Source organism: Acanthaster planci, linkage group LG08, assembly GCF_054643075.1.
Source record: "Acanthaster planci isolate LZ-2023a linkage group LG08, COTS_SCS, whole genome shotgun sequence".
NCBI classification, from domain to species: Eukaryota; Metazoa; Echinodermata; class Asteroidea; order Valvatida; family Acanthasteridae; genus Acanthaster; species Acanthaster planci.
The window spans coordinates 19,558,494-19,577,641 of record NC_141784.1 but is presented as its reverse complement, the minus strand read 5'-3'; the positions used below and the strand labels follow the sequence as shown (position 1 = coordinate 19,577,641).

Sequence of the window (19,148 nt, the reverse complement as noted above, 5' to 3'; positions counted from 1 at the left end):
GCTAGCCTGTAGCTGTCCGCGCTAGCCTGTGGTTTTCCTCAAGGACATGTCTTTTTGGCAACCAGAGCTATTAACCCTAACAGTCCCAAATCCTCCAGTTTCAATATGATTTTACATACACCCTAGGGGGTTAAGGTTAAAGTAACTTACATGCAGCATTCGACATTATCCATTACAGGGCAATTTTTGATTAGGACAGATGACCAGGCTCCTGTTTTCAGAACCATTCACAAACATATCAAATCCCAAATCCCCCCCAACAATACTCAATTTGCAAGCTGTTAGAATAACTCACAAGTTACATGAAATAAAAAAAAATCCTACACAACAGAAATCAACAGGAACTGCCACCATTATCATCTGCATAAAAATCTGTGTTAAAATACAAATATCCTTTTATTGAAAAGGAAAAAAAAGCCATAAATGAAATAAAAGGTGCGTAAGACTCATATTGTGGGATCCCTCCACAAAATAATTCCCAGTCCATTCAATACAAAACAGATTTTGACTTACAAGCAATAGCAGCCTTATCCCCACCGGTCAGCTGCTGCCCTGCCGGTGGAAGGGGCGTGCCAGCACCTGTGGCCGGAGCTTTGGTAGGAGGCTTGGGACTCGGCTTCTGGACGACCGCCGGTATGACTTCCTGCACGTTGCAGCGCGACTTCTGCATGTCGCCCTCTCCTGTCACGTTGGTGGGGGTCGCGAAGTAATTCCTCAGCGGGTAGACGTCATTGAACTTCACCCGGGAGATGCAACCCTCAAACGTGTCAGCGCCCTCTGTTGGCAAGAACGAGAACATCAAGTCCCACACAGGGTTACAATCAATAAGGTCCATCTTTCTCAATCTTACAAATCCTTCCAAATTTCCAGGGCCAACTTTGAAGAATTAAGGAAGGTGAGAGCTCGTAAGGAAAAGAAAGCAGAGTTCAACAAGTGGAAACTAAAGAAGCCCAGTGTGCAGATCTGGCAGTGCGCAAAGTTGGTAACAATGAAATCACCTTTCAAGGGAGTTCAGGGAGTGTAAATTTTATCCCTATTTTGCCAATCCAAACAGTTGTGATTCTGCACCACAAATGGCAATTTTTACCACGGACCAAAACACTCAGTATCGCCAATGTGACGTCCTGTAGTAGGCTATGAACGCAATGCTGGGGTGAGAATTCAGAGAGAGGGAAAGAAATTCGTGGAATATCCAGCAACAGGGTTGTGACAACGACAAGAGACTGTGACATGTCAGGACTTGCTGTAGCTAACAAGACGAGCATTCTCTCCAAAATGGCAATTATGCAAGTCTAGTACTTTTTTTTCCTTTCGGTACAAAATGAAGAAAAACCTATGATTAAGCATTTAAAGATCAAAAATTACAACATCTCAAACCCTGAAATCCAGAAAAAACCCTGGTTTTTAATTTCATTGACCTTGCCATGCCAACAACCAACAATGTGTGCGCTATTATCTTCCATCACTGACTCTCAACCCAAGCAGGAGGCTATCCGCCTACCTGTGCTGCCCACGTAAACTTTGTTCGCTCCATTGAATGTGGTGTCCACCCCTGGAGTCACTTTCGTCAAAGGTTGATAGCCGTCCACCTGGACAGAGAAGAAAAAAATCATTCAGAATATATCAGGAGTTTTGAAATTGACTGAACACGTCAAAAAGGAAAAAGACAACATCGATTTGGAACCTTATTTCAAACATCCCATCAAGTAATTTTCTCCAAATTTAAAAGAACCATTATTCTGTCACACGTTTTGGAACTGAAATTAGTTTCCATACGAGACAATATTCCATTATATGTCCATTGAGTAGACTTCATTCAAAACAAGGATCAAAACAATCTACCATAAACAAACTTGCCTTGAACACTGCTTCGTTACCCTCACGTTCAACCTTCACGTAATGGTGCCTTCCGTCGGCAAACTTGTGTTCGCTTGTCAGTGTGTTTGGTGCTCCCGACCCTAACTTCCAGGTGAAAGTGAGGTAACCTGAACAATACAAAAACCAAAAATGTTTCCGACAAATTACATGTTGTAAAACAAACTTAAGAGACACAACTGATGTTTGTTCTGATGTGCTGTAAAATTGAGAGCACAAAAGGTTCTGCAAAACATGACTTTCAGGTGCATTCTGAGATACAATTATCTCCCAGCCACAATAAAAATTCTGAAAAAGGAAAAAAAAAAAGTATCTTGCACTCACCCTCTGGATTTTGAATGGCAATCTCCTCAAAGGTTCCAGACAGGCTATTCTCTACTCTGAGCAGCCTCCCTCTGGCAATCTCTGTTGTGAAGGCTAGCGTAATGATGTCCACCTCTGAGTCTTGGACATCTATGGCGGGGATGTCATAGGTCACCTGACTCCCACTCTCCATGCGACTTCCAATTTCTAATAAGAAACAGGAGAAGACAAAATTGGGTCCCGGAGACCACAACAAACAGTGGAGTGAATAAATGCGAGAACTACGCAATGTGTGAGGAAAAAGACAGAATCAATAAAAACGAAATTTGAAAAACCTGTCATTTCTTTTTAACGTCCTTCATATCAAGGTTTTTTCTAGGTCACTATCTTTTACTGTGAAGTCTCTTAACTGCAGTCAAAAAAATCACTTTATTCAAGTTCACCGTCAAGTTTCCTTTGAGACTCTGCAAAGTGCCAGAAAAAAAAATTGACAAAGCTCAAATAAAAAATTCTGGTGTATACCACAAAGTGCAAAGTGGTTCATATGGGACATTGTTAGTGTTATGACTTGCTGTGGACTGCATGAAATGAAAAATGAACTGTTGAAAGCTTAATCCAACAGTATTACAACGTTTGTATTTCGTTACAGTGCGACACGAGCCTGTGGCCACTACACCAAAAAGCCACTTTCCTCAACGAACCAGCTGTCCACCCACCTTTGGAGCAGTACTGCCCCTCGAACGCCGTCAGGTCACACTGGCACTCGATCTCGTCGTACGTCTCGATGCACTTGCCGCCGTTCAGGCAGGGGTTCTCGTCGCATTTGCCCGAGCAGCCGGCCTCCACCTGCCTGGCCAGCTTGCCGGCAGCGACCATGTCGATGAAGCGACCGTTGATTTGGAGGTTACGCATGCAGCCCACGAAACCCTCCGACTGCAGGGTAGATGCACCTGGAAAATAACAAAGCAATTACAAACATATAAACAAGTCTGTCAAAAGATGAACAAGAGTGTTTTCTTTATTTTGATTTCATTTTAGTCCTGGCCCTGTAAGCTTCGTTTTTTATGCCAGTTGGCCAAATATGCAAGTACCCTCCACATGGATATCATCACAGGAGGCGAAATTCAATTGGTAAAGACTCCAGTTGGCGCAAATATGAGGGAGTTTTCTGCTTATCGGAGGCTCAGCTTGGCATTTCTTGGAATGCATGCATGCTAGTGGGCACCGGTGTACCATGCATGTCATTTATTCCGGGTGCGCAGCGCTCCAATGAATTAATCAAATGCAGTGCGTGCATCTTTTGGGAATTTACAAATTTTTTCTCCTCAGGGTAAGGGTGAGTAAGTCCAATTTGGCGCATGTCACTTCATGACAAGCGTGTAACCGTTCCAAATTGCATGCGCTGGTTTGAGGCAAGATTTAGACCTACCATGGTGGCGTGTATGCAAAATGGTGAGACCATTTACCTCACGTGAATAATGACAAGATTCAGCAGATGTCACAGAGCAATGATCAACTTTTAATTCACAGCTATCCTGGTCGGAGATCCAAACTTTCAAGAAACCACAAGGATGGATATTTTTTTTCCTTTTCTGAAAGTCAGATGGTGAGGGTCCGTCTATGAGTAGACTTCTTACAGTTGCAAGACACTCACCGATGAAGAAATCGTCGGTCAGACGAAGCCTGAGCTTGCCCATGTTGTACTTGGTTTTCTCCGTCTGTCCCTGGTCCACGGTCAGTGTGGCCTCCTTGGTGTCAAGGGTCAGCATCACATGGTGCCATTCATTGTCGTTGATCGGCGATGACAAGCCCACATTGACCTAGTGGTAAATGAATGAACATTTCATTGCTTGAGTGACTTTTAAGTACAAAATAAAGGATAAACATACAGCATTACCAATAAGAATTAAGCACAGAAATTCACTGAACACTGGAGAGCTTTTGCTCAGGAAACCAGCTATGAATGTCAAGCAGATGTTATGGCTTATGACTGGTCCCCTACTAATATACGCTTAGCGCACAGACTTGCCAAGCAATTAGTTGAGTTGGTGTACCTGATTGCCACCGGCTCCGTAGTCAAAACTGAATACCAACGTCTGCATGTCCTCCAGCTCCAGCTTGACAAAAGTGTCGTCCTGGCCGTCAGCGGCAGCCAGGACGGCCGAGTCCTGGGTGGTCTTGAACTCAAAGGAGAAGACCAGGGCCTTGGCGTCTAGGGAGAGGATGGGGAAGCGGAGGTGGGCCTCGCGGGAGCGGAATGTCACCACGTTGGCCCGGTAGGCTGCGGGTTAAGCAAACACAAAGAAAAATTTAGTTCGCGGCGACTGCGGTGAATTGGAGAGACTAAATTTTGGTTCTGCGCATAGGCGTCACCAGGAATTTTTATTCCATGGAGCAAAGTACTTTTTAGGGAGGCAAAGCACTTTTTAGGGGGGGCACTCTTCAGTAATGAAGGGATGAAACACACTTACTGTGAGGAGATCAACTGCAAGATTTTTTCCATCAAGTTTGTGATTTTCCTCCCCTTTCGCTCCATTTGCATTTCTTTTCATTTTTTCCCCCAATATTTTTGGGCAGGGGGCAAGTGCAACCTTGCCCCCCCCCCGCCCATGATCCAGTGGGGGTGCTCCTAAGCCATCTCTGAAGCACTGTCTTTCTAATCGACAACTGAATCGATGGGCTACAACGCAAGACAAGGCAGAGAATGCATTCCTTGAGTAAGCAAGAAATTTCTCATTTCAGAAGCACGGTGGGAGAAAGCGGCGAAGGGAAACCTGGGAGAGCTGTGGACTCACCGTTGCCTCGGCATCGGAGGGGCCCCAGCGTGTAACTGGCCGACGAGCCCGAGGCCTTGACGTCCCCGAAGCGCAGCTGCTTGACGGGCAGGAACTGTTTGTGCCTCAGCAGGCCCTCGTCCATTAGGTTGGAGGCGGTGTCGGCGTCACAGTTGCACCACTTGGTCCGGTCCTGGCAAGTCTCAAACAGGCCGCACTCACACTGCGGATTTGGCCCCCCCCCAAAAAAAAACAGGACCGAGGAAACGGAAGTCAGACCTTGATGAAAGTCTAGTTTGCATTCAGCTCACAGTTTGATAAGGACAGTGACTTTTAAAAAGCAGAAAGGTGTTAACAAGAGCTGATAATCACAATGCTGACTTCCACACAATATCACAACTCTGTGGTGAGCTACCTAACTACCTGGTGTCGGGTTCAATGATTTCTGACAAACATTCCCACAACACAGATATTGATAAATGGGAGGACCCATTTAACATGGGCTCGATGGCTCAGTTGGCAGAGTGCCGCTACGGTATTTCGGAGGTCGTGGGTTCCAATCCCTCTCTGGCCAATTTCTTTGACCAAATTTCATTTCAAGTCAAATGCCCTTTCTGTAACAAATCCTAAATACCGTTGGAGTGAAACGTTGCCAGATTTTTTGCAACTGACCTTGCCAGTCCCAGGGGCTGCTCCGCCCCAGTAGTTCATTTTTTGGCTGTCGCGGTTGACCCACCAGCCATAAGGCTCGCCATCTGGGGGAGAAAAAGAAAACAGAACACATTAATTCTTACGAAGCACACTAAAACCGGGACGGTTCAAAGACCTAAAGCATGTATAAGAAAATCTTTTCAAAATTTTGGCACTGTGCTCTCTATCCAAAGTCCTGAATTTTTTTACACTGAGAGAGTACAAGCCGAAAGATCATAAATCAAGTGCTGCGAGGAAGGGGCGGGGCAAGGAAGAGGAAGGGATGAAGACTAGGACTCAAATACGCACAGCTGGTAAACAATCATATTTTAGCAATCAACTGCACAAAGCGGAAAAATTATAGGACAATTTGACGGAGCCAGAAATTCAGAGTTTTCTCAGTGTTAGGTCAGTTTGAGGTTGGTTTTTACGTTCATTTTTGTCAGGTAAGATTGGGTATTGGCCAGGCACATGTCACTTAACACCTCTACAAAATTGGGCAAAGTTCATAGAAAAAGTTTCTTCTTAGTCTCTGCGTAGTCTCTGCGTAAGCTTGCTTGCTTGGCAGGGCTTGACTCATTTTACTTACTCGGCGAGTTGAGCAGCTTGGCCCGGGTGCACACATATTGGATGTACTGCTCGCAGTACTCGGCCATATCGACCACAGCTCTGATCTGATCACTACTGGCTTGGTAGGTGATGTCACGCGAGTAGGAGCCTGGTTCCGTGTTGCCCGGAGGGATGCCTTCTGAAGTCTCGGCGTCATGATGTATCACGGTGTATAACTCCGAGTCTGGCAATCAATACAAAAAGTTTCAGATGATGAGCTTCTTTCTCCTTAACAATCAGGGATTGGACAAACTAAATAGTTTTAATTTCTTAGAACTGGCACAGTGATACTCTCCTTGCCTTCCGTCTTTCACCTCTGTGGCCCAGGTTCGAATCCAGCCCAGGCCAGCATGTGGATTGGGCTCTCAGTTCCAACCTGCTTCTGTGGGTTCTTCCCTGGAGAATTTCTCTGGGTTTCCTACCACCTCTAAAAACTGAACATCTCTCCACTGCACCCCTTCCCCAGGGCCCCTCGGGAGAACAGTTCACGATTCGCAGTGCTTTTATCCTGCTTGAATAATGGAATAAATATGTGCTTGGCCGGTCATAAAAGTGCAGTTAAGACCGGCTCATGAGAACAGACGCCACTAATGCCTTCGCCTGTGGCTCAGGTGTTCAGCGTTCAGTGTCCTGAGCCAGTCTTCAACGTTTAGCTTAAGTATGACCAAGCACACATTTATTCCCATTCATAAATACCTTTTAGTCAGTGAGTCCAAAGAAGTCAATATATGATGGATTTCCAATGATTTTTCCAGAGGTTCGCTTTCATTTTCCCGACACCCCCATTCATATTATGGTACATTCTTAGTGCATGTTGCCCAAAAGAATCTCCTTGTATGGACTAGGCGCTGACGTGCTGAACCATATGCACACAGACTCTTAACCAATCAGAATTGCTTAACTGTCGCGCATCCAGGCACCAGCGCATGATTAATGCAGCGGACATTACACTTCTCAGCGGGCATTATCAAATGTTAGCAGTCAAGTTGACCTTGTTGAAAAGGGAAACTCTGAGGTATTTATGAATAAAGAATTAACAAACACTCTCGCAGTTCTGTCCACTACTGCTATCGCACACCTGAGAATGCAAACAAAACCACCCACCTTGACTTTCACACTCGACCTCCACGGGCGGGAGCGGACCGCTACCGTCAGGGTCTATCATATGAGTCCCACTATATTGGCACGAACTGCTATGCTGGGCTGCAAAAAAAAAAAAAATAAATTACCCAAATATGACAAATTGAAATTAAATTCCAGCGCAAATGTAAAAGTTGCATAATGTACTGCAGCAAGTCTACATAGTCCTTGGAACAGAATTCAAAAATTTGAACATTTAAATGTTCCACACATTCCCGGGAAAATAATCAGTATGCTTAGATGTTATCCATTTGCGAGGTCTGTACGGCAATTTGTTTCAGATGTGTCTTTGGTCACAGCTGGTACTTACGAATTGAGCAAGTGGTACCGGTGTAGCCTGTGTCGGTGCACTTGCAGGTGAATGTGTCCCAGTCCGACATGCACTCACCGCCGTTCGCACAGGGGCTCGGGGTGCACCTTCAGCAAAGAAAGAATGAGACACACATGCACCGATGAAATGATGAAAGGATTCCATGATTGAAACGGGCTCTCCCGCGCAGACTTCAAGTTCCAGGTACAGGGCAGTCTCAGTGACCCACGTGACCCAATGCCCATCCATCACTGTTGATGGCAACGACGGCAGCTTTGCCCAAAGTATACCGGCTGAAGGCAAGCAGTCAAAGCCTCGATATATAGCAGAAAGAATGGACAAAAATCCAGAGCCAGCAAGCAAATGCTGGATCGCCAAGATAAGGGAAAAACCGTATAAGGCGGTGACCTCTGTGCCACTTGCTAAAGAATTCAACGTTAATGTTTCAGTAGAAAGTCCAGCGTATAGTTGCCAAAGACATACTTGCCAACTGAAATCAGCTCAACGTAGAATTGCATCCCTTGCAATGTAAACAAATGAGGTTTTACAGTGACATAAACCATGAAAGACCCGCGGTTTCTTTAGGGGTGGGAGGGGAGGGTTGGGGCAGACTCCCTGAAGAACTCCACTGTTCTATGACTAACCTCTTTGAAACTTCAAGAACATGTAAAGCAATGCATTATAAGTGCATCTATTACATTTCAATTCATTAAGACGTAGAAATTTGTCTTTATAGACATTTCTAGTATCCACTTTCAAACAGGTCAACCTATGTTTTCAGCACGAGTCAAAGAGAAAAGTGAACATTTTCAGCTGGCCTGTCTCGCATGGCATGTCCAATTATCATGAAAGTGGCATCAAAATCAGGAGAAATCAGTGGGACAACCCCTGAAGGCTCTCCATTAACCCTAACACTCCTCAGTCCTCCAACAGGTGAAGGATTGAGGAGGGTTAGGGTTAATGAATAGGGTGCCTTCCCCCAGCTCTTTTGGGGTTCAAGCGTTGCAGCTCGGTCTGAGAGACTTACCAATCTTCCAGGCTGCAGGTGTCTACGTCCACCCCTTCACTCATGGCTCCCTGGGGCATGCTGCCGTCCAGGATGGAACGAAAGTCCAGTCTGGAATTACCCACCACCACGTCCACCATGCAGCCCAGGAAACCTGGCAGGTCCCCCATTTCGGAGCTGTCTCCAGCTGAGGGACAAAGAAAGACAGGAGAATGCGAGGGGAAATATTGTCAGTTGAAATGCAGTCAATGGAGACTTGGCAAACGACCTTCCAATACAGTGCCCTTGTGTTGTGGACACTGGGCGTGAACGAGAGGCGCTTTGCTACCTAGCGAAGACGTCTCATGGAGTTCAAATTTCTTCTATACCAAGGGTATACCAAGGGCCGGCGACCATTTAGACCCGGTTTGAAAAGGGCCCCCCAGTAAGCTCGCCCTGTTGCAAAAATCCCTTTCATACCGGCCTGGCTACCGGCCTGGGATGCTGGACTGGTTGTTGATCTCGAACTTCTCCATACTAGGGTCTATTGTTTGCAAGTACTGGCACATGTAATCTATCCCAGAAGGAACCTGCTTGTGGTTTTTAATCCTTCAGCTCTATACAATGTTTACACTAATCTGCTTAGGCCCCTATTCATCTGTGGAAGCATAGTGGGGGAAGCCTTTCATCAGGGACTTTGAAATGCCAATGTGCAGACAGGCCTGATACCGGCCTGGAGCAGCCTGACTACCGGGCAGGCATTATACCGGGTGCGCTACCGGGGGGCCCTTTTCAAACCGGGTCTAAATAGTCGCCGTCCCTAAGGGAGTCAGGTTGGTGAAGGGGAATTTGAGTTGGCATAGCGGCCCTGTCCTCGCCTTCCATCTCTGCAGCTCCGATTTGAAGACCACCTCGGCTGGCAATGTGGATTGGAATTTCAGTTTCTTCTGGACTCCATGGGTTTAGCTTGGTCTATTTACCGGGGTTTCCCCCCCCCCTAAAACTGAACGTTTCTTCACGTGTCTTCTTTAATGGCCACTTAAATTCATCCTGTGATTAGTGCTGATTGGGCTATTGGATGAACAGATATATTTGCAAATGAGTACTTTTCCTGGCCTCAACCTAGACAATCTCGACTTCTGTGGGCAATACTTACTAATAAATGGATAAACATAAAAATTTACTCAAAAAAGCCAACCCTGAACTTATACTCCAATCTTAAAGAACTGGCAAACACTGCCAACTCCATAGCCTCTATTCCTCTTGTCACAAATTTTCCACAGATCCACAGCTTTCTTCATATGACTATCCAAAAGGCAACGGGAATTATGTTAATTCAACACAGTGTTTTGTCTCTGGGAAAATGCCATCCTGCTGACACAGCGGTACCACTTCCACGAACGCCTACTTACTGGTGCCGCCCACAAAGTAATTCTCATCGGTGTTTATGGAGAAGGTCCGCTGGATAAGGTTGGTTTCCCTGTCCACTGTCCAGCGGATGACGTTGTTGGCCATCTCCAACCGCACACTGTGCCATCTGCCATCGTTCAGGTCTGACCCCACTGCAAAAATATACCGCCAAAAAAAGAAAAGAAAATAAAGAACACTGTCTGACATAATTATTTCCGTTTCATTTCCAATTCTAAATGATAAAACCACTATTCTCAAAATGGTTCCCACTCATGCATCGCTTACTGTTTTTCTCTGCAGTCAACTGCAGAAGTGCACGCTCTTACAAAAATGGCCCCCATTTGGACTTGCTCTGTGCATTTTTCAAAGACAAGGGAAACCCCCTTTTATGACTGCTCAAATACTGCCAAAGTGGACCAAAAAATATTTTGGAGCATCTGACCTCCGGGTATTTCTATGCCTCTGCTTGTGCCCGTCTTAAGGATGACTACCGGCGTGCCGTCGTTAAGACCCACGGTGATGTAGCCACCCGTGCTGGACACCAGTTGGTTGTTGACCAGCAGGCCACTGGCACTGAATGTCCGGAATTTGAGCGATATCCTGATGAGGGGAAAGAGAGGGATCCCAGGCCTGTTAGTGCAAGGCATACCCTGAAATGACCTATTTACAGTCTTTTTGAGACATATTTTTATAAAAAGAGGTGTTTACAAAAGTAAACCATCAAACCTATTTCAGGTCAGCCTGCCTCATGCCATCTATGCAAACTTAAACAATAGTACTATTTGGCGACTGAGTTTAACCTGCAAGTTAAGAACTGAGACCAATGTAGACTGAAGTTGTACAACAGGCTACGCCAGTAAGTTACATTTCTGACAAGAAAGAAGTTAAGACCATCTCAATGACGTAAAGTTTTATGACAGGTTAGCCAACTGAAAACAAAGTTTTAAAATTGAGATTGGAGACCACTCTACTCACGTAAAGTTCTGTGATAGGCTCGGCCCTGGCCACTGCAGGTAGGAACTTTCAGTAGGGAACGTGGCGGGCACGCTGGGCTCCCCCCGGCAGTCGTACTCCAAGTCCCCCACCAGGCTCAGCGTGGTGTAATCGCCCGCTCGCTCCCCCTTGATGAAGTCGAGGGCCGTGCCCAGCCGGGACGGGTCCACACTGTTGCTAAGGAGCACGCCCTGCAGGCAGCCCACGAAAAACTGGTTGGAGGACAGGCCGCGGTGCTGTGCCACCGATGTCCCCCCGATCGTCATCTGCAAAGTGAAGACGTGAAAGGGTTATGAGGGGAAAATATGGAAAACTTCAAGCTGGACAAGAGTACTTTTTCAGTTTGTAATGGCACCCATGAGAAATAAGAAACCTATGAAGAAATGCCGACTGCGGAATTGATGCAATTGAGCCCAGACATTTTTTAATGTGTTTTTTCATACCAACCCAAAAATTACAACATGTTGGTAAACTTCGGAATTTAAAGATTGAAACCTGCCCATCTTTCATCAACCTTTCATTCACCCCTTACAACACAATATAAATCAATCATCTTGTGCCGATAAAAGTAATCTTGATATCCAAGCGTACCTCTTTGTCCAAGTCCAGCCGCTCAAAGTGGCCATTTGTTCTGGCGGCCACGGCCACTCCGTCCACCACGAGCTCAACCATCTGCCGCTGGCGTTTGTACTGCACCAGGTGCCACTGGTTGTCGTCCAACAGGCTTCCACCTTCCAGCAGCAACGCACCAGAGTCCCGCTCGCCAAGGGAATCTCCTGTTATCAGAAGAAGGCACAGAAAGGGTATGGCCTGACGGTTCCACTTGAGCAAAGGAAGTGCCGCAACAGGACTGACATGTCAAAACTCTTGAACTGCTCAAGCCGGTGTTTTAGTGGGAATTGGATGATAAGGTTTCAGTAACAAGTCGGGGAAAACCCATTACAAAATTAAAAGTACTGTATTATTTAGGTAACGTTAGACTGAACGCTGAGTGCATGTACTGTATATGAAACAATCAATGTGAAATGTCAAATTCATGGCCTACTTTCTGTCTTTCGAGAGGCACTGCACACAAAGAGATGCATGTATAAGTGGACAAACAGACTAAAAACCTTATTTTTTTTCTCAATTTACACATCAGTTTGGTACACTTTTAGTCCAATCACAGACGTAAAAGGTAACATCAACATTTACATCATTTTATGCCTGAAAAAAAAAAGGAAAGGGTAGGCGACCACCAAAAAAACAGATTCTCCAAAGTGAAGACAGCCATCTAATCCATGGAGTAACGATTCAGGCTAGTGTCCTGCCAAGAAATGAGCCGCAGGGGTCCGAACCAGAGCTGTGCCCAGCCTAGCAGGTAGCTTGCCCACTCAGCTGCATCACTCGCTGTGTTTGTTTTATTTTATCATGCGGAAACCAGGTTGATGGTGTGAATGACCTTGAGGTATGCAATGGGCTACCTGAGCATTTCGCACTGCTGGAAAGAGCCAGTGGCTCATTCATTTTTGCATTGTAATGTGGTTTAACACTTCGTTCTTATCTCTCCTCTGCTGAAATCATACTTTGAGTCCCTTGGTAAACAGCACAGAGATACACAGCTGTGTCATATTAAGCATTACACTAAATATCCCTCACAGGAATATCAGATTACACTTTTGCTATGCCCAACAACTGTGCCTCACTGTTTCATGCGCATAATTGTGCAGGAAACCAACTGCAGTGAAGAGGACTGCATAAAAGAGCCTGTGTCATTTTATGCTGGCAACCGACTGTGTACACATTGAACATGTGCATATTTGTGCTCCGTATAGAAAACACATACACAAGAGTGACTGCTGGCATTTCTGCATATTTTTGCTGGTTGAACCACAGAAAGGTTATGGCCACCCTTCACTTTTTAATTTTTTTACATTTAAAGCATTTCCATTACAATAAATGTGATTCAGGTTCTGATATGCATGTACAAGTGTATATTGTATACATTTCAGTACTTGTGCAACTATTTTTTAAAAATCAAATCACAAAGGATTTCTGCTCTCAGCTGGAAATGTACGAAAAACTTGATTTTGTTCCTAAATAATAAAATGGAGTCATTATTGCTTGATTGGTATAACAACCTGAACTTTGAAAATCCAGAAAGTTGTAGGTGCTGGCATTGTGATCCTAGAAGAAATTTTTTTGAGGCACACAAAAAAAAATCAATTTCTTTAGATGAAAGTATTACCTTTTCAGTTTACAAAATGAGACAAATGCATGTTAGTAACATCATGTGCTTTTAGTTTCCTGCACCAACATGGACAATTACAGGATGGATGAAGGAATCCAGCAAAAATTGCCTCACAGACAGACCTCGTCTGATCTATGACCCAACAAATTGTCAAAGGCCCTATACAGAGTCAAGCACGTTGTAAATCGACAGGGAGCCTAACCATTTCTCGCTCTTGGTCCTCTCTTCATCGGGATGCTGAACTGAGTGATATATCAAAACAAACGTCTCGGTTTGCTCCTTATAATGCAAACTGAATCAAAATAACAGGGAGGAGACTCATTTTGTGGGAACCGTTCCTGACTGACGCCATCTCCTCACCTAGATTGAGGCTGAGGTGGACCTTCCCCCCTCGCAGCTGCAGGAAGATGTAGTCCGAGTGCCTCCCGATCCCTGCCGCTAGGAGCCCGTCCGGCCGTGACGTCCGGAATCGCATCTGGAGGAGATCCTCGAAGGACTGGATGTGGTCAACGGGCTGACTGACGTCATACTTGATGTATGCCGTGCCATCAAAATAGGCTGTGTCTATGAGGAGAATGAGGAATTACAAAAATTGGAGGTTATAAAGAAGGGGGAAGACCGTGTCTGAAATGAGCTTCCAGAGCTACGGCTAGGTCTTACTGTCTGCGCGTCTTTGTGTATTTCCAATGGAGAGAAGACCTAGACCTAACTCTGGAAAATAGATCTGAATGAAGCCTTAGACTGCTTGATGAAAGTACGACATAAGAGGTAAGGCCGCATCTGGATTACTCGGCTACCTGGCTAGCTACAACACACAAGTCTATGCAATGTGGCCACAGCCGTCAGCTAGCGACTTCAATAAGAGCACATGCTATCTTCAGCCACTGAAATGGACAGAGAGCTTAGCCATATCCACATCAAGTTGCCGCTGCTGGGAGAAGCACAAATGTCTGGCATGATTTTTTCCAACTTAAAGAGATGAGCAAGTTAACAGACCTTTTAATTTTCAAAGAAAATGAAACCGTTCACTGCACCCTAACTATCAGAATGGGTACAGACAACAAAGCTGGTAATGAGAATGACGGAGGCAGGGCTGATCTTACACACCTTTGAGGCAGCCGTAAACCTCAACGCGCATGGAGAGAGCTCCGATGAACTGCATCGGGTTGAAACGGACATAGCGTGCTTCGATGCTGTTGGGTAGGACGTTCTTGTGGGCCAGATTGCCGTTAGTGTTGCCTGGGAAGAGCTTGAAAAAAAAATAATAATAAAAATTTAAGCACCGAGTATCAGGAATGTACATGTAATCAGGGTTAAACTTCCATGGAGCACTCAGGGCGTACACGTTTCTTTTCGAGGAGGTCACTGAAATCAAATTAATTGTGGCTTGTATATAAATTTCATACATTTCAAACTTTTAATTGAGGAGAGGCGAGAGGGGCACAAGGGTACCAGGGAGAGGGGCACACTTCCCCGGTACCCATGCATCTCTTCCACAGTTACGCCACTGCTATGCATGTGGAAAAAAGGGCTCATCACAAAACTAACAAAACCACACCGTTAAAAATAGTGCAGAAGTACAATGGCTCTGAGGCGATGACAGACAAAATGTAAACGCAGCCCTGTCACGCAATCTGCTCAAGTGCCTACTTTAATACAAGTGACACATTATAAGAGAGGTTAGGTTGACAGCCCAAAACCACTGGTGTCATGCAGCTGACGCTCATGCCGAGACCTACAAAATTGTAAAATTGCTTGTGTGTATTCCGTGCTCACGGTGCATAGGAGGGAACCAACACCTGCATGCGGCATGTCTTTTTTCAGGATGATGTACAGAGCCCCGTACTTGGACTTAGATTACTGTACCAGCAATGAAACCTCGAACCACTGTTTAAAGGGGCATGCCAATGGACCCTCGAGGCTGGCGCGAGTACGCGTAGGTGCTAACCACATCAGGTTTATCACCACCTTCAATGAGGGATCTCCCCCCAGGGTAGCACCTTATCGTTTGCTTGGACTAGGCCAAGACTTGCTGAAATGTGATCTCCATGGTGTGGGGGGGGAGGGAAGCAAGCGAGGGCTGAGAGACACCTCACTGGAACAATCACGACCAGGTGATGGATAGCGTAATTATCCCGTCAAGTGTAGTCAGGTAAGGTTGGAAAGGAGGCCAAGGCACTTGGTGCTTGGACCCCCCCAAAAAACCCTCAACTGCCATGCATTCTAGTGATTAACATTCTCCTCATGAGTCATGACCCAGAATGATTTACAAAACTTCCGTTAATGATTTTTTTTCCAATTTTGGACATTCTCATTGTAATATTCAATTTCTAATGGTTGATTGTGACATTTTACGAGTCAAGGAATTTCCCTAGCACTTAAATATGTTGTATTATCTGCAACATTCCCCGAAACTTCAGTAAAATTGGATATATATATATAGACTCAGGTCTCAACAAGCTTGTCACATTTGTAATATCCCAAGATATTTTTAGACTTGAAAGGCTTGGTCCAAAACTGAGCCAGAGAGAGGAGTGATGCAAAGAGGGCAGGCTATGCGCGTACGAACACGGTAGAATTACCAAGCTTTGTTGAACTTGTTGAACTTAAAAATCTTCTTCAGTGAAATGAATATGTAATGATTTGGAATTTCTGAAGTGAATATCCACTGATATCAAATAGTTGTTTTAAATTTCAATTTGTTGTGCTCATATCATTTCACCCGGCTGTTTAGAGACACGGAACTAGTTCACATTACCTTTTCTGCCAGGTCGTTGTCACTGTAGGTCGTCCACTTGCTCCCGTCCGCGCTGTACATGAGCTTGTACTCGGTGACGTAGTCATTAGTGCCAAACCGACCCTGGGTGGCCACTGCAGTGACCGTGGCCACGCTCCCCAGGTCGATAGTCAGATACTGGGATAGGTCCTGGGTGGAGGCCGTCCAGCCCCCGCCCCCTGAGACAAAAAACAACCGAACCAACCAAGTGAAAATCAGAAAACAGGTTTAAAAAAAAAACTGAGATCCCTTCATCAGCCTGTGCCACAACATCATCTCACAAAAAAAACATCAACGGTACAAGTGTATGCACCAGATTACATGTTGAGCCACTTATAAGTCAAGTATACATGTAAGTGATGAAAATAATTAACGGTCTTCATTTTACAGGTGCAAAAATATTTACAAACATTGCTTATCATCAACCATTAGCATCACGATTCAAAAATTGCAGTTACAATTCAAAATGAATTATAGGTCTTCATAACATTTTCCATCAACAGTCTCAAGGCACTTGAAGAATCTTACTCAACACGGAGATCCCTGTCCTGATTTCTATAAACTTTTTTCAAACAAGAATGTGCTATTTCCCGGTCCCTCCGCCCCTCTCAAGCCCACGGGTTGAGAGTTACACTGTACTTGTACATTTAAATCCCATCTGGTCCTCATGTCAGGCAAGCCAAGTCTGTCCAAAATCTCCTTCCCCTTACGCCCACTCACCATCCCTCTTGTGCAGTCTGGCGTACCGGGGTCCCTGCAGGATGTTCAACCATGTTGTGGCCGAGATCTGACCGTCCAGGATGGCGCCTGATTCCATGCCGAGCGGAAGCTGACATCCTACAAAGAGAGGACAAAACAAAACATAAAAGAAACTCCAGATTAGTAAAGACTCCCAAAAGTTGTTAAAGGTGAACACAAGATGAACCTCACAGCATCACCCTTTCCAGTGGCTTAAACCTCCTATGCTAAGATGCATTCTTGACACAGTTGTCATATCAGTCAAAGTCAGTCCAATTTCCCATACGTGTCTGTGTACTGGAGGAAATCAACTGGAAGGCATTTTTTACTGTTTGTGATGGTTAAAACAGAAGGAGTGTTAATACCCAACTGCACATACATGTACAGTACTATGGCTTTTAAATACTCCATCACAATTGCGTATCAACGGGGGAGGGAATTGGGTAAAGTGACAACACCCCCCCCTCCCCATTCTGGACACTGACAAACTTATTCAAGTGCCCCCTCCAGCATGTCAGGCCTCCGTGTCCCCTTCCCTGTGACTCAAATCCATGTTTGTGCAGTACTAATCACAGGCATTTGATCTGGTCAGTGACACCTTTCAAAGTACACGTACTGTCCATGGATGCTCTTATATATCACTTGTACATCAGTTTTACAGGCCAAGATCCTAACTTGATCCACTTATAGCAGTTAAGAAGTAAATCCCCCTGAAGCACATGACACCGGTAAGCCAATGCAACATAACAGCATTACAGAACTAACGCTTTACTAAAATGATAAATACAGACATATGAACTCTATGTTTGGTAGAACAGGACGGTAAATGCAACAGTTTGAGTATCTTGCATTGACCAATTTGTTGGGTTTGTGAGAATATTTGGACACTTAGGCTGTGTCCAAAACGGACTTCCAGAGCTACGGCTACGTCTATTGCCTACGCATTTCCACACATTTCCGATGGAGGGAAGACCTAGACGAAGCCCTAGACAACAAGATTTGGATGCAGCCATAGTCTAAGAAATGGTCTGGTACTGTTCGAGGTGATTTTCAATACGAGACCAATGTAAAGGGCAAAGAAACTCCAGGACAGAGACACACTTGGTTTATTTCACAAGTAAATGAAAAATAAGTGCATGTGAAGGAGTAAAATGTGTCCCAAACAACTTATGACGAACAAAATGACATCAATACACCACTGCAGCTTGTACTACATGTACATGTACTCTCAGACTGATATTTGCTGACAAAATTTGCATTTTTTTTCCAAGTGTAGTCCACATGTACGGTACATGTGGTATGTTTACCCACCGCTGACTTAATACACGGGTTTGTATGGGGTCGCGCAAGACGGGCCAGCCGTGTTCTGGTAGTGTCTCCTACGACTAGGGCCTCAAATTTTGATCAAACAGAGATGAGCTGTAGCCAGTGTTCGATACTAGTGGATGTTGTAGTTTCACATGGAGACGCCACAGCGCAATATAAACCATTGAAAATATATATTACAGGAGTTTTTCTGGGGATATGCCCCACATATAGGAAAGGACATTTGAAATCACACACACGATAAAGCGAAAAGTGCTACATTTCTTAAAAAGTGACATTAAATCATTTTATGCAACATGATCATTTAGTGTGCAAAGAGGTCAGTACCAATCCTTGGTATACATGTCTGATGAAGCAATTTTTTTCAATACCATACTGAATTCTATACTACCAGTATCTATAATTCTATTCGAATATCAACTCGACTTTCGGTTATGGAATGACATGCTGTGACAGGACAAAATCACGGCATGAACCAAATTTAAGTTCTTGAATCTGGCTTTTCAAAAAATGCAGCCAGCTAATGAGCATCAGGATGGCCTTTAGTTCAGAGCTGGCTTCAACTTTATGGGTTTCAAATTCTTGGAAAAACTCCGGATGCAAAAATATCATGATTTTTTTTCCAGGAACAGAGGAAATCAACAAATTTCACTGCTTGAAAAAGGCTACTGCTGCATTAAATGACTAAATAACAAAAGAATTACATCAGACATCTTGTGTCCATCATAAAAGCTGTGCTGGCCTTCAGTGTTTGGCCAAGAACAATAAGCAAAACTAAGTGGGAGAGGAAATCTACATGTCCAAGACATGATATGATAAATTAGGCCTTCAATGTTATTGTATCAACACCCAGAAACATGAAGGTAGGTGAGCACACACGCTCTTTCATAGCTAAAGTTTGCCTACAGGCATGAGACAAACTGTTACATAACATTCTCTGGCTATAATGACAGTAAACAGAGGAAGCCTCCTCCATGTTGGCCCCAGTA

The 19,148-nt window shown here is 44.7% G+C and overlaps 1 protein-coding gene across 1 annotated transcript in view; it reads right to left on the bottom strand.

The window, feature by feature from the left end:
• The window catches only part of LOC110977232 (neurexin-4-like), a 39,503-nt gene that overhangs the window by 4,572 nt on the left and 15,783 nt on the right, over nucleotides 1–19,148 (bottom strand). The window contains exons 2-22 of the mRNA XM_022231175.2: nucleotides 16,816–16,932; nucleotides 16,078–16,274; nucleotides 14,427–14,568; nucleotides 13,680–13,883; nucleotides 11,681–11,865; nucleotides 11,072–11,355; nucleotides 10,539–10,696; nucleotides 10,099–10,248; nucleotides 8,729–8,894; nucleotides 7,702–7,808; nucleotides 7,356–7,454; nucleotides 6,232–6,435; nucleotides 5,625–5,707; nucleotides 4,974–5,175; nucleotides 4,233–4,459; nucleotides 3,833–3,998; nucleotides 2,895–3,128; nucleotides 2,200–2,385; nucleotides 1,858–1,985; nucleotides 1,502–1,589; nucleotides 514–777 (exon numbers count right to left, since the gene is read on the bottom strand). Of these exons, the coding sequence (XP_022086867.2) occupies nucleotides 514–777; nucleotides 1,502–1,589; nucleotides 1,858–1,985; nucleotides 2,200–2,385; nucleotides 2,895–3,128; nucleotides 3,833–3,998; nucleotides 4,233–4,459; nucleotides 4,974–5,175; nucleotides 5,625–5,707; nucleotides 6,232–6,435; nucleotides 7,356–7,454; nucleotides 7,702–7,808; nucleotides 8,729–8,894; nucleotides 10,099–10,248; nucleotides 10,539–10,696; nucleotides 11,072–11,355; nucleotides 11,681–11,865; nucleotides 13,680–13,883; nucleotides 14,427–14,568; nucleotides 16,078–16,274; nucleotides 16,816–16,932 (3,591 nt within the window). The remainder of the gene's footprint in view (nucleotides 1–513; nucleotides 778–1,501; nucleotides 1,590–1,857; nucleotides 1,986–2,199; nucleotides 2,386–2,894; nucleotides 3,129–3,832; nucleotides 3,999–4,232; nucleotides 4,460–4,973; nucleotides 5,176–5,624; nucleotides 5,708–6,231; nucleotides 6,436–7,355; nucleotides 7,455–7,701; nucleotides 7,809–8,728; nucleotides 8,895–10,098; nucleotides 10,249–10,538; nucleotides 10,697–11,071; nucleotides 11,356–11,680; nucleotides 11,866–13,679; nucleotides 13,884–14,426; nucleotides 14,569–16,077; nucleotides 16,275–16,815; nucleotides 16,933–19,148) is intronic.